Source organism: Panthera uncia, chromosome B1 (assembly GCF_023721935.1).
Source record: "Panthera uncia isolate 11264 chromosome B1, Puncia_PCG_1.0, whole genome shotgun sequence".
Taxonomy (NCBI): Eukaryota; Metazoa; Chordata; class Mammalia; order Carnivora; family Felidae; genus Panthera; species Panthera uncia.
In genome coordinates, this window is record NC_064811.1 from 39604241 (window position 1) to 39619638 (window position 15398).

A 15398-nucleotide genomic window follows, 5' to 3' on the forward strand; every position below is an offset into this window, starting at 1 on the left:
CTACTGGATGGTTTACCTGAAGTTTGCTAAGGGGGTAGGTCTTAAGTGCTCACATACAAAAGAAAAGAAAAAAGAAAAGAAAAGAAAAGAGAAAAGAGAGGGAAGGGAAGAGAAGGGAAAGTAAAGAAAGGAAGGGAAATGGAGGGAAACAAAGGGGAGAGAAGGGAAGTGGAGGGGAGGGGAGGGAAGTGAAAGGAAAGGAAAGGAAAGGAAAGGAAGAAAATGGTAACTATGTCAAATGATGGATGTTAATTAGTTTGACTGTGATCATTTCACAATGTACACAGACACCAAAACATCAAGTCGTACCCCTTAAATATACACAACTCCTATGTGTCAATTGTCCCTTAAAAAAGCTGAAAAAAATTTTTTTTAATCAACGACCACAGCAATGCCAGGAAACTGTAGTAGTAAGCATGACTAAAAACCCAGAATTACACTTTGGCAAACACATGGCAACTCACCTGAAATGGATATTTGTTTTGGCAGGGAACAACATCATCATCATTCTTCACTATTTCCACACACTTGATTTTTGAAACATCAATAAATCCCTTTCTGTATTTTTTCTGTTGAAAGATAAAAAGGAGGGTGGGGAGGGAGAACCATTACAATTATAAGATACAAGACAATAGGTTAATAGTAATATCTGTTAATGAAATCACTGATTCAAAATATTACTATTTTTGCTACACTTGATCTTAGCCAAAAGGCCGAGAAGCGATACTATTTCCTTAATAATTACCTAAATCAGGTTTCCATTTATTGTCAAAACATTTCAAAATACTAACACTGTGAGAATTGTAATAAAAGTAATTATTTCCATTTATTTCTAAAGATGAAGTTTTCTTATCCTTGCCCCCAACACTCTAGAGCACATAAATGGACTCCCCCTGCCTCTTTTTTTTGTCACCCTCCCCTCTCAGACTTAGATCTTTTCAATTTCTTCAGCATCTTGAGGTCAGCACTCCACCCCCACACCCTCACCCTGCCAGAACAGCATCAAAGACCAGATCAAGCAAAACTCCAGGGAGCTGATCACAGATGCAAAACTCCAGCCAGTTCCATTTTCCCCTGCAGCACACAGAACCAGGAGGGTGGGAGGTGGATTTAAGGTATTCCCATAAAGCTTCCATTCTCATTCTATTGTTGGATGGGCTACTTGGCTTCTCTACTGCCCTCTCTCTGCTCACTGCAATTCTGGCTGCAGCAATTAAGTAAGGACATTTCGAGACCCCCTTCCACCCTTATGTTTAGTAACCTCACACCTGAGAATTTGTCAAAGGGGAAAAAAAAAAGAGTACAAAGTAATGTATGCGTACATAAGTTGATATAATACACCCATTAAAAACCACTACAAACTCAATGTAGAAATAAAAAATGTTTCCTGAATGATATTAATAAATGATATACTCCACAGAAAAAGCTGTATAAAGACTAAAAGTTACCTTTGGGAAGAGGAGGGTAGATATTCATATGATGAGGAACAGAAGAAAAAGTAGAGAAATGAAGAACACTGTAATATTTGGGGTGACCTCACCACTCCCTGACACTGGTCATTCTAAACTGCTTCATTAAATATTCTGGAATTGCCCTCTGGTCACAACCTTTGGGCCCTCTATCCTCCTCCAAGGAATCTGCTCTGCATTTTTACTGTCACCATAAGACTTTTAAGACCTACCCACTGTCCCAGACCAGCAGCTCCCATCTGATAGATGACAAGACTCTTCTGGAGGTCATTTCATCATAGTAGCCTCTTTCTCTCTTTCCTCTCTCCCCCAACCCCTGCACACATGCCATATATACTTTGGCATTTTTATCAGCCCCCTGTTCTATCCACACCCTCCCTATTCCTTTCTACCTGGCTGCAGAAGGTCAACAATAATCCTAATTTTCCTCTCCATGCCTGCCCAGGCCTTCACTGCTGCTCCTTCGTTCCTCTGTGTGTCTCTAATGGCGAGAACGTGGTGGGCTCCATGACGACCACCGGTCTTATCAGAACTACAAACCCTTCCCACTCCCTTGGTCCTGGGAGACTGCTTTATGGAGAAGACAGCAGCTATCCCATGAGTATACCTTCCAACTTCCTCCCTTTGTAGATCAAAGGCACTCTAAGATTTGTCCTTTTTTTCTTCTCTTTTCTTCCGTCTCTTGGAGACGATGAGGAAAGTACAGCTCAGACAAGCTGAACATATCAATTACCCAAAGACCCCAAAGCCCACTAGACGCTGGGATACCCCACAGTTGCAAACAAGTAACAGCGTTAATGAAGCCAAGTCCCCAGGGGGGGCAACAAGGATTCTGAGCATGGACTGAGCTTTCGCCAGGGTAGAGAGGACATTCTCCCCGGTCGTGCTTTTCTGAGGGTCTTACTTCTACCGATAGACACATTCGGACCTCTCCCATCCACACCAAGAACCCTTCTTCTGGCCCCTGCTACTGACCTCACTTTTCCCTTCCTGAAAGAGATGATGACTACTACACCCTCAGCCCCCATTTCCTTCCCACCCACTCCTCCTGCTTAGCCACTTGCAGTCTACCTCTCACCTCACCACAGCCTGCTCAGCCGGTCCCCAAAACATCACCAAACCCAACAGTCCGTGCTCAACTGCCATCCACTCGGCCCTTTGTAAGGCATTTGCAAGTGCCAACACTCTCTTCTCTCTGAGCAGTCTTGACTTTGGGCTGTCCTGGTTTTTCCTTCTCTCCCTGTCCTTCAGCATCCTCCAAAACAACACCTCTCCTGTGTCAGCAACTGTGTCAAGAAGTACACAGTCAAGATCAGCGAAGCTCACTCCCTGAGCAGAGAGCTCAAACCCTGTGCCATTTAATCCTCACAGCTACTCTGTGTGGTAAATCTTACTAGACTCATTTTACGGAGGGAGGAAACTAAAATTACGTGACTTGCCCAAGTTTGCCTGTAGGAGAGACAGACACAGTATTTATTATACAATGCTATAATAATTATTACAAAAGATTATCTTCTGTAATAAAAAAGATGCTCAGGGGCACAGAGGAGCTGAGGCTTAAATTCAATGACAATTCTGGAAGAGAAATTCTGATACATGATAGGGAAGGAGTAAACAGCACCCACAAAGAAAAACATAATCCAGAATGGGCTCAGTCATTTCACATGTGAAATGGGAATAATAACAGCTGTGAGAATCAAAGGAGTAGGTATTTCAAAGTGCTTAGAATAGTGTCTGGCCTATGATATGATATCTGGAAGTGTCTGCTACATAAAATAAATAAGTCACAAAAAAAGATCAATGCGGCAGAAGCACAAGGTGCATGAGACAGGACAGAAAGGTGAGCGGGGGCCAGCTTGTATATAGAACCCAGTGCACAAGTGTCAAGAGGTCTGGTCAGACACGGCCACCCATCCTCCTCCTGGGGCCTGGGCCAGTCGATGGGAGGAAGAAATTGCCATGGTACCAGCCTCCTTTTAATAAGTCACACATGCTCAATGTAGAAACTGTAGTAAATGCTGACAGCACAGAGAGAGTCAAATGACCCTTAATCTCCCAACGCTGGAGAAAAATCACTGACATTGCTCACAGGGGTCATTTATCACCTGCCAGCTCTCTCAGCCCTTGAGCGATTGGCTATATATGGTCTGTTTCCAAGACACCCAACTCCACCCACCACCTGCCCCTGCTACTAAATACAGCTGTTAAATGCAGGTCAATCTATGCAGGAAAATTTAGGATGGCTTGTATACTGGGTTGACTTGTGCCCCCTCAACTCATACTCTGTGATATATAATAATATATAGATTATACAGATTATATATATTTGCGATCTACAATCTACTCACGTACCGTATTAGTATTTGGGTTTGCAGATAAAGGTTCGAATTTAAGTTGCTCACGCATGATTTTATCTATCCCACCAGAAAACACGGATCAGACACCAAGCACACATCGTGTGCTGCAGCTGCAAAGCTACGGAGGGGGGTAAGGGTCTCCCCGAGAGGAGTTCACAATACTATCTTGGGTGAAAGGAGAAGAGGGGGGTGATTCATAATCAAATAATGAAGAAGTCAAGTGAACGCATGGTGTGTTATGGAATGGGGCAGTGATTGGGCCAGGAGGAGTGAGGAAGTTTCAGGGAGGAAGTACGGCTTTGATTTGGTTTCTAAAGGATAAGTAGGAGTTTTCCTATAGAGAAAGTAGAGAAAAAAGTTCCAAGCAGCAGAAGCAGCAAAGGACTCATTTAGGGAACAGAAAGAAATTCACTGTGGCTCAGAGTGGTTCAGGGGAAGTACAGGAAATGACATCAAAAAGGTTATTTGGGACCAAATTAGGAAGATGCCTATACGCCAGGCTTAAGAGTTTGGAATGAAGAGTGCTATGTTGAGGTTTGTTTTTGAAATACTGATTATTAACGGCAGGGTGACAAATGGATAGACAACAGGGAGGCTAGCCAGGAGCCTGTTACGGTAGTTCAGGTGAGGGATGGCAAGGTCATGAACCAGTCAATGGCAGTACGTCATGTGAGGAAAGCAGGGACACTGGAGCATTAGAAGATAAAGTCCACGTAATGCTGGCATCAATTAGATGTGGGGATTAAGAGAGGAAGGAGTTAGGAAGCCTCAGCAATTTTGAGTCTGAGTGATGAGCAGACACCAATACCATGAACTGCCATAAGGAACACAGGAGAATCAGGGTTGAAAAGGCAATGTTGGGAAATGTTGCTTGAGTTGACTATTGGACAACCCACTGGAAATGTTTAGAGGGAATTGAAAATATGAGGCTCAGCAGCACCTGGGTGGCTCAGTCGGTTAAGCGTCCGACTTCGGCTCAGGTCATGATCTCGCGGTTTGTGAGTTCAAGCCCTGCGTTGGGCTCTGTGCCATCAGCTGGGAGCCTAGAGCCTGCTTCAGATTTTGCGTCTTCCTCTCTCTGCCCTCCCCTGCTCTCATTCTGCCTCTCTCTCTCTCTCTCAAAAATAAATAAACATTTCAAAAAAGAAAATATGAGGCTCGTACTCATCAATGCTTATCGCTTTCTTTATAGTAAAGAGAATTCTGCTTTTCTCAACACGTATATGGGATATATAGTAGAACCTTATTCTAAACACACCTCAGGGAACCCTAGGAGATTAGGCAAGGTTGAGGAAGAAAAGGTTTGGAAGGATTAAGAGACTTGCTATAGGGATCCCTAAGAGTTACTGAAAGAACCATGTGCCCTCTTAACACCTGGTCTTTGCACTCCGGTGAACAGAGTCAACACAGAGAAGGCACATACACAGTTTTTTTCTCCATTCAGACTATTTATCATTTCTTCAATAAAAAAAATTACTTCATGACTACTGAAGTATGCTATCCATTATTGTTACTATTGTGGCCCAAGAAGAAATATCCAAGGTCATTCCATTTCTCATGTGAAGTTGCCCTTTTATTTATATGGCCTTCACCCTGCCCACCAGACTGAAAATCACGAAAAAGCTGAGAGAATTTTGAATCATCCAAGCTGAAAAACCTGCCTGGCACTTAGCAGATGTTTATTAAACAGTGTGCTGAGCCAGTCTGCAAAGAAGTATGCATGACACGGTGTGTGTGTGTGTGTGTGTGTGTGTGTGTGTGTGTGTGTATACACAGGATATATATATCTCTTCTCTTGCACATCGTCTATATACTTTACTGAACTTGAAAATGAGTTATGGAAAAGCCATTTTACACATTTTCAAATCAGCATAAATGGGGAAACTAGACCTAGAGGTGAATGATACTTGCTTAAAACAACACATCAACTGAATGGCAGAACTGGGAGGTAGACGCGAGAAATCCTGTCCCCCAGCAAGTCTTACGAGGTACCCTGTTTTCCTTTAATTTCCAGAATACTCAGTATTTTAAAAATATCAATATCAATCCTAAATTAACGAAATAAAAAAATTTTTAACGTATACAAGCATCCAGGCTGGCCACAGGTAAATTTGGAAAGTCAGCCATTTATCTTCAGGAGACTATCTCCTCCTTCTGACCCTACTTCCCAGGCATCCTGAGTCCCCATTAAGCACTGTGAAAGATCTAGCAGAATTTTCCTCCAATATCACAAATGATCCCTTCCTTTTCCCCCATCACGGCTTTTATTCCTAATGTGGCTATTCCCAGCAGCATGCCGCAGAAGAAATTTGCTGGATGAATCACCCTTGCATTGCAATAGGATCTCAGGTAGAGGGTATGAGCTGTGGAGACTGGGAGACCCTGAGTCACCCCTCTGCTTTGCCACTTAGAAGTCGTATGGCCTAGGGTTAGCTCTGCCCCCTCTCAGTTCCCTTATCTATAGGAATAGGCTTTTAGCAGGAATAAAGAGAATGCACATAGGGGCCTAGCACAGGGTCTGGCATACAAAGTCACTCCCTAAACACAGCATTCCCCATCAATTAGTTTTCACAACAACGCTGGGAAGTTGTTATGAAACTGAGCATCTGAGCGGTTACAAGATTGGCTAAGAGGCTGAGCCACAATTGAACCCAGAGTTGTCAAAAACACTAAAGCGTTTACCTGACTCCAGGTCTCTCAAACTGGATATTTTTACAGTCTTATTATAAAAAATAAAATTATCAAAATCGAACAACTGTAGAGCACTCACTATGAATCAGGAACCGTGTTAACCTCTTCACATGGATGACTCAATGACTCTTCACAGCATTATATAAAAACTGTTGTCATCCCATATAACAGATGAAGAAACCAAGGCTTAGAGGGTATAATTAATTGCCACACGTCACACAATAAACCAGGATCTGAACCCTTGTCTAATTCCAATCTTGACTTCTTAAGTGCTACACATACCTGACTAACTTGATATCGTTTGACTAAGCCCAAACATGAAATAAGTGGAAATTTCTTATGCTTATAGCTCATAACCCCTCCGAGACCAAAGCTAGTTCACAAATTAAATAGAAACAAAACTATACCAAAAATACAATTTAAATTAATACTACTTGAATGTGATGGATGGGTGTTCACTGGAGCTGGATGTCTCTCCCAAAACCAGTTCTTTCAGCATCACAGGCTTGCATTCCTTTGGGCCTTATGACAACCAGTTCCAGCTTTTCTCTCAATTCCAACTACAGGGAACCTCTGCATGTACACTCGCTGCCTTCCCAGCATTAGGCCTCCACTGGGCACTACTAAATTGCTTAGTGTTTGATCAGCCACTGTTCTTTCTCAATAGGCCACAACAATTAAAACATCATCATAGATATAAACTCAAAGATGGGCTGCTGGCAAGGCACGTTCAATTGACAAGGGAACCACCCAAAACATACAGACAAAAAGTATATTTTATATACATATCTGTATGCGTGTAATATCATATATATGTATGTGCACACATGGTATATTGCTGGGAGAGCTGTATAAAATATTGCCATGGAATTAAGAACACATTTAAAATTCCTAGAACACACAGTCCTCAGCAGACGGGTCCCATCAAAATTTACTGTTCATATTCACTGCATTCCGTCAGGATGATTCCTTCATTCAGCCACAGTCATTAAAGATGGACTCCAGCTTCCTCCTACCACCGGCAAGACACAGATACCAAAGAAACACCATGATGGAGATAAGCAAGTACGAAATTTCTTAGTCTTAAGCAGTTTACAACCAGACATTTGCTAAGGTTAAGGAGAAGAACAGTGATTGTTTATAATGAAAGTTCAGATGGGTCAATACTACACAGCTAAAGAGTTGCAGTCAACTCCTGAAAAGGAAAGAAAGAAAATGACGCATTCTACTAAAAATCTCCAATGAGTCAAAAGGCCTGTTCTATTCACGAGGATAGTTCTTCCCCCTTTCCGCTCAGGACAGAGTTCAAAGAATGGGCCTAAGTGCAGCAAGCCACGTTATTCACAAGAAACAAGAAAAACCTCAGGATGGATTTGGCACTTTGTGTGTGTGTGTGTGGATACCGAGAGCAATTTTGATGTAGACCATTCTGGCATCAGTAGAACAAATAGAATTTAAAGTCATTTCCCATTTTATAATCCTATGATAAAATGTCCCCTCTTTACCACAGACTGAATTCTAGTGAAAAATGAAAGGAAGTAAAAACAAAAAATTGGCATCTTAACATTCTTTCCTCCCTTTTAACAAACTTATAGTAATAACTGACGTAGGTGCTTTACATTTTATAGAGTGATTTTACACACAAAAAGAGCCATCATCATCAACAACAACAACACCAACACCCCAGCACTTTTACCTAAAGCAGCCAGTCATTACATACATAAGCATGGTTTAATTATGGTTTTGAACATAACATCCAGCATAAAAACAGGATGGTGAAAGACTGCTATAAATTATAAGGAATTTGAAGGCAGAAAGTTCCATTTCTGAATACACAGAATAATCTTCATATAAGATAATGCTGATGTAGGCAATTATAAGGTTTCTAGAGGTACTTTTTCACTGTATTTAAAAAGGTTTTTTTCTTGAGTAGTCATTCCCTCTTAGGACTTTTCTATACTTCTGGCAATTTTCTCCCCAAATCCTCTTTGTGGTCCAAGAGCACTTCTAAAAACTGTGACCAAGTATTTTTATTATAGTTGAAAGCGAAACTTACTAACATGTGTTTTCAAGTAAGTCTAAAAGTGATTTACTTAGTTTAATTCTTAAAATTGGTAAAAATTAGAATGAGTGAGGTAGAGATAAATGTATACGGACCCTTTACTTCATAAATTTCATGTAAACAGACTTCCAAATTCAAGCAATTCCAGACCTAATAAATTCAATCCAAACGTTGAAAATCCCCTGGAGCAGAGAAGATGCCAATGATCTCAGATTGCCACATTTTCTTCTTCTTCCTGGGTGCCCAACTAAAGTGCATTGTCTCATCTTCATGCATTTAGATGAGGGCACAGGACTGAGCTCTGGCCAAGACAGTGTAGGCAACAGCAATGTAAGACCACTTCCTGTCCTCTAAAACCTTTCATACCATCCTCCATGTTCCGTCTCCTCCTTTGTGCCCCCGTAAGATGAGAAAATCCAGTGGAAGATTCTAAGGACCACAAGACAATGGAGTCTAATGGGTATAAGATTTCTTTTGTGGGGTGATGAATATGTTCTATAATTGATTGCAGTGACAGTTGCACCACTCTGTGAACATATTAAAAATCACTGAATTACACAATTTAGGTGGGTGAACTATATGGTATGTGAATTATATCTCAATAAAGCTGTTCTCCAAAATGAACAAAAAAGACACAATGGAGTCACTACATGGAAGACACATGGATCCCTGAATCACCAAGTGGAGGGTAGTTTTTATAATGTAAGCAAGAAATAAAATTTCTGTTGTGCCTAGGCATTGGGTTTTGGGGGACTGCGTGTTATAGCAGTTAGCTGCCTTTTACAGTACTTTCTAGAATAAGAAGATCTCACATCTCAGCTACTTAATACTTCAGATTCCGCATCCATAAAGGAAACAAGTGAACTAAGTCAGTGTTTCCCAAAGTATGGCATGGTGGTAACTGAGTTGGTTTTAGGTGGAACTTGGACAAACATTTGTTCTTATTGTTTTTAGTTTCATGGTTACCATTTATTAATGGTTTTCCATTTACTGAGTGATACAGCTGCCTTTCAAAATTAAGTGTATTTAAGGAAAAAGAACACGGAAGTATTTAGAGGAAACATTAAGTCAATAACAGCACTATACAGATGGCACATCTATATGCCAAAATCATGTAAGTAGTAGGCACAATGGCTGAAGTTTGGGCAACACTGGGTTAAATGACCTCTTCACGTCCAATGTTAACGTTCCTCGATTTTTGTTATTTTGTACTTGTCACTGTATTCCTCCAATACCTGGCCTGCCCAGTATACCTCCCATTCCATGAGTTAAGAGTACACTGGGGTTACTGACATGCGTGTGACAAGATTCAATCCACAGGTGTACGTTCGGCTAAAACACCATGAATGTGACACATCATAATTCTCGGCTACCTCTCTCCTCAGAGACATGCATTCCTGCACTATTCCCAAATGCCTACTTGTTCCTGGTTCACCAAGTTTCAATATTCCTTACTGATAAGCTACAGAAGATGCACAAATAGAGAATGGGTTTTTAAAGCAACATTTGAATTCTGGGCCAGACTTTCACTTGGACACATTTCCTGCCGAAGGCGCCGTATAGGTAAATGTTTTACTGAAAAATAAGTAGTTATATGAAACTTGGTGTTAGGATTTGGGCTCTGAATCTGGCAGCGTAGGTACAAAATGATGAGACTCCCTGGGTGAATTTAAATATACTAAATGAGAGCATCTGATTTAGTCCATATTTGAATAATAAACACAATAATAGGTTAACACTTACACAGCACCATGTGCCGGGTACTATCCCATGAGTTTACATAAACTGACTCACTTAAGCCTTCTAATAACCATTATATGACTCCATCTCTCCAAAAATGTCAAAAGCAAAAACACTGGAAAATCTGCAACTGGGTCTCAGTGGCAGAAAGGGCCCTCACGTGGCAGATCTGTCAGGGAGGACAGCCCATGGCCAGGATGTAGTATAGGTAATGCCACATGCTCAGCATGCTGAGTTAGATATCATCGGTTTCTGGGTGGTCACAATCACGACCTACCTTAATATTTATGTTTATAAGCACAATATCGTGGAAATACTTCATTTCTCTTGACTATTATAATTTGAGTATGTATGTTGATACTTGGAGCTTGGTTCGTATCATCTAAAACAACAGGTGTTTATCAGATTATAAGCATGGATTATAGAGTTCTTAAAACATAAATGAATTCTATTAATTGCTACACCTAAACATTCATCTTTCATGGAGCCTCCTTTGAAAGAGACAGAAGCCCACAGAATCACCTTCTACACTAGATTCTGATTAACTTTGTAACTTTATCACCCCAGGTTTTTATAATTTTTTTATATTTATTTATTTGATAGAGAGAGAGAAAGACAGAGCATGGGGGGGCGGGGGGACAGAGAGAGAGGGAGACATAGAATCCAAAGCAGGCTCCAGGCTCTGAGCTATCAGCACAGGGCCCCATGTGGGGCTTGAACTCACAAACTGCAAGATCATGACCTGAGCTGAAGTTGGACACCCAAGTGACTGAGCCACTCAGGCACCCCAATCCCAGGTTTAACAAAGCTATCTTAATCCTCACACATTTACTACAATCTTCCCAGGTTCACGTGAAATCTTACTGGGAGACAAATTTCTCCGTAACTCTAGGATTTCCACCTAGAGTGATGTCAGATGCCTCTCTAGCAAGAGTTTAAAAATATGGGCTACACTTCCTACCTGCTGAGACCTATAATCTAGGGAGTAAAGAAGACACACACACACACACCCTTTGTTGCCTAACAGGACTAACGAGGGTTCCCAGCCAATACTGATTTTAAATTTGGGGCAAGAAATAGAAGAGTAATCACAGAGAAAGCATTATCTTGGGTCTGCTGGGTCTCCAGGGTGCCAGGCAGTCACAAGTCCAGAGACAATGTGGTGGATCCACTGCTAGAGAAAAGGGCTGCATATTTCTGTCTACCTGAGAACTCTGCCTAAAAGAAGGTGAGATCAGAAATAGACTGACCAATGACAGTGATGAGAAGAGGCTAAAAACTGGCTTTAAATATAGGGGTGCGTGGGTGGCTCAACTGGTTAAGCATCTGACTTCAGGTCAGGTAATGATCTCGTGGTTTGTGAGTTCGAGCCCTCCATTGGGCTGTCTGCGGTCGGCAAGGAGCCCACTTCGGATCCTCTGAATCCCCTGCTCTCTGCCCCTCCCCCGTTTGCGATCTCTCTCCCTCCCTCTCTCTCTCTCTCTCTCTCAAAAATAAACACTTTTTTAAAGTGACTTTAAATATAAAGTCAGAAATTTTTAGGGAAGAAACCTGCAAGTTGATCAACTTCCAGAAAAATTTGTGTGAATTATGCGTGCAACAATTAACAATATTGCTAGAATCTCTTTATTAACTTACTGAACATGCCACAATATTTTGAGTCCTGTTTTAATGTTTGTTTTTATTATTATTATTATTATTATTTTTTATTTTTTAATATATGAAATTTACTGTCAAATTGGTTTCCATACAACACCCAGTGCTCATCCCAAAAGGTGCTGTTTTAATGTTTTAACATAGCACAGTCGATGCATAACAGTGGAGAGCACAGACAGTTTCAGTGTCAGGCAGGCCTGTGTTTAAATGCCAGATCCGTGGTTCTATGCAAGTTAACTGACCTCTTTTTAGTCTCCATTTCCTCATCTGTAAAATGGGGATATTAAAATAACCTAACCTAGATTATCATGAGGATTAATTTTGATATGCTCATAAAGCACTCAGCACAATATCTGGCCCATCGCCATCACCAATATGTTATTTTAGCATAATTCTTTTTGCCATTAAGAATAAGATTTCTACAATTTTTCAACATTTAAACTTTTCTCCCCCACATATAGTCTCTAATTTTGTTATAGAATTCAATAAGAAAAAAGACTTAACAGAAATCTTTTGAATATTTTATATTATTTCTTTAGGTAACATACCAGTATTTCTTCACTTTCTCCGTTGAGGAATCCATAAATATTCCAAGAACTCAAAAAATAGAGGAGTATGCAATTAAGCTTGACCACAGTGCATAAAATATCACAAAGCACACTAGGAAAAGAGGATAATAGCAGAAGTACTTTTTTGCCTTAAGCAAAATCATATTTTAAGTAATTTTAAAAGTAAGTTAGTCTTGGGGGCACCTGGGTGGCTCAGTAGGTTGACTGTTTTGACTTCTCAGCTCGGGTCATGATCTCACGGTTCATGAGTTTGAGCCCCACATCGGGCTCACTGCTGTCAGCCTGTCAGTGCAGAGCCTGCTGAGATCCTCTATCCCCCCTCCCTGGCCCTCCTCCACTTGCATTTTCTCGAAATTAAAAAGTAAATATTCAAAAAAATTAAGTTAGTCTTACATATCAATTACTATAAAAATGTAGAAAAAGTCCAGCAACTACTTAGGATAATATTTGCTGAGCATTTACTTACTACATGCTAGATAATGTGCGAAGCACAAGAGATACGGAGATTTAAAAATACGCCATTGTATTTACCCAAGATAAATGAAAGGTATCTGACCATACAGAGACATGTACAAGAATATTCATAGCAGCTTCTTTCTAATAGCTGAAAACTGGAAACAACCCAAATGTACATCAACAGGTGAATGGATACACAAATAGTGATATATCCATACAGTGGAATACTATTCAGTAATAAAAAAAATACAATATTGATACAACCAAATAGATGTATTTAAAAATAATATGCTAAGTGAAAGAAGCTAGTTTAAAAAAAATACATGCTATATGAGTTTATTCTAGAATACTAGTAAACATGCAAACTAATCTATAGTGCCAAAAATCAGATCAGTGATAACTAGGGATGGTGGGAATGAAAAGGGAGGTATGAATTACAAAAGGGCACGAGGAAGATTTTGGGGGTGATGGATGTGTTCATTTTATCGTAGTGATGGTTTCACTGGTGTGTACACATATCAAAACTCATCAAATAATACAATTTCAATGTATGCAGTTTATTGTGTATTGATTATACCTCAATAAAACTAAAGAAAATATGGCCCCTGCCCTCATGGAACTTGAAATTGATTAGACTTGGAAACTATGAAATTCTTTGCTAATAATTTTGTGTTCTAAATCATAGACTTAAAAAAGAAAAACCAACAAATCCAACAAAAGAGAAAAATAGGTGTAAAGATTAAGCAAAATGGCACCTGAGTGGTTCAGTTGGTTAAGCATCTGACTCTTGATTTTGGTTCAGGTCATGATCTCACGGTTTGTGAGTCTGAGTCCTGCATCTGGCTCTGCGCTGACAGCACGGAGCCTCCTTGGGATTCTGTCTCCCTCTCTCTCTGCCCCTTTCCCATGCTGGCATGCACATGCGCTCTTATGCCCTCTCTGATAGATAGATAGATAGATAGATATTTAAATTAAGCAAAACAACTTCACTTTACAAAGGGCCGGAAGTAGGTAATCAATCAGCTCTCATTTCAGTGAAGGTTATACCTTAGTATTTGTCCCAATTTAGAAACAACTCATCCATCCATCCAATTCATCCAGCATTAAGTTAATTTCTGGTAGAGAAATAAAATTAATTTTACACCTTCCCCTAAAGTTGGTACCTGCTCCTACCCTCTTCTTTCTTCCGGTCTCATTATTCCCTTTCTCAAGGCAAGCATGATGAAGGCCACCTACTGGAAGCTCAGTGAGGACAGACGTACTGCCTCTCCAGCACCTACAACAGTGCTGGCATGTCATAGCCTGGCACAGGGCAGGTGCTCAATGACTTGGTTGAGTAAGTCAATGAATGGACGAGGACATGCGTGAATAGGAGGGGCTTCGGCTAAGTGGACAGGAGGCCTTCCTTAGGTTTAATTTCACATTATCCAGTCAGAGCCACCATGTGACTATTTCAGAGAAGAAGTTGGCTGCTTTTATTTTTGCCATTGCTCTCTCAGACACCTGCCACAATGGTGGGTCCAGGCATGCCAAGAACTGCCAGGATCCAAGAGGAACTCTCAGGATCCAAGAGGCCCTGCTTCCTCAGTCCCCTGTTCAACCGAAGTGTCCTGCCACATGTGAACACCCAACTTACAGAGTAATGGTCATGTTACGAGCCTCCGAGATACTCTGAACTATTGCCAGGGGATCCCTCCTCAACCACAGACGGGAATCATTGGGTCTGACCCTGCAAATCTGTTTGCCTTCTGGTTTTTTTAAGCAGCCAAAGAGAAGGAAGGCCCTTTAACCAAGGTTTCAGTTCTTGCATCTCTATGGTTAACACCGACTAGTAGCGCTCTGTTACGGTACCAGGGATTCTGAGAGCCACGTGTACGTGTGTGTGCGTGCATGTATGTCCGAGGCTCTCCAGTGGACACGTCATGTGTGCGGGGGCTTTTTAGTGCCACTTTATCTTCAAGAAAGCCGAAATACCTAGAATCACACAAACAAGAGGAACTTGGGAGACATAAACTTTGTAAGTTTCGGGGTGGGTAAGAGTTACAGACAGCTAACAGAGCAGGACAGAAAAAGTGCAATTTCCAGGATGGGTGGTGGGGGGTAGTGTCACCCGGTGAGCACACAGTGGCCTGCTCTGTGGCTTTTGCATGCGCAAGGGACCTACAACTTCAGCACTGGCGGTACAATTCCCACCCCACCCCCAGGAACGCCACCATGGCCAAATGGACTGACGAAGTGGTACTGCAGAAAAACAGCAGCCCTGGGAGAGGGAAGACCCTGTGGCCACCACCCCACAGGCTCCCCCAGGAGGCCAGCCTCTGACCTGGAGGCAGGACTGAGTTTCTGGACAGGCGAAAAGTTGCGGGGCTCACGGGCCCTCAAGAATCTTACCTCCACC

At 41.3% G+C, this 15398-nt stretch overlaps 1 protein-coding gene and 1 pseudogene across 1 annotated transcript in view; both read right to left on the minus strand.

Annotated features, from left to right (window-relative positions):
* Positions 1–15398, minus strand: part of TEC (tec protein tyrosine kinase) — a 124655-nt gene that overhangs the window by 34864 nt on the left and 74393 nt on the right. Inside the window, exon 3 of the mRNA XM_049632013.1 lies at positions 465–569. Within this exon, the coding sequence (XP_049487970.1) occupies positions 465–569 (105 nt within the window). The remainder of the gene's footprint in view (positions 1–464; positions 570–15398) is intronic.
* On the minus strand, positions 595–725 carry LOC125924193 (uncharacterized; annotated as a pseudogene).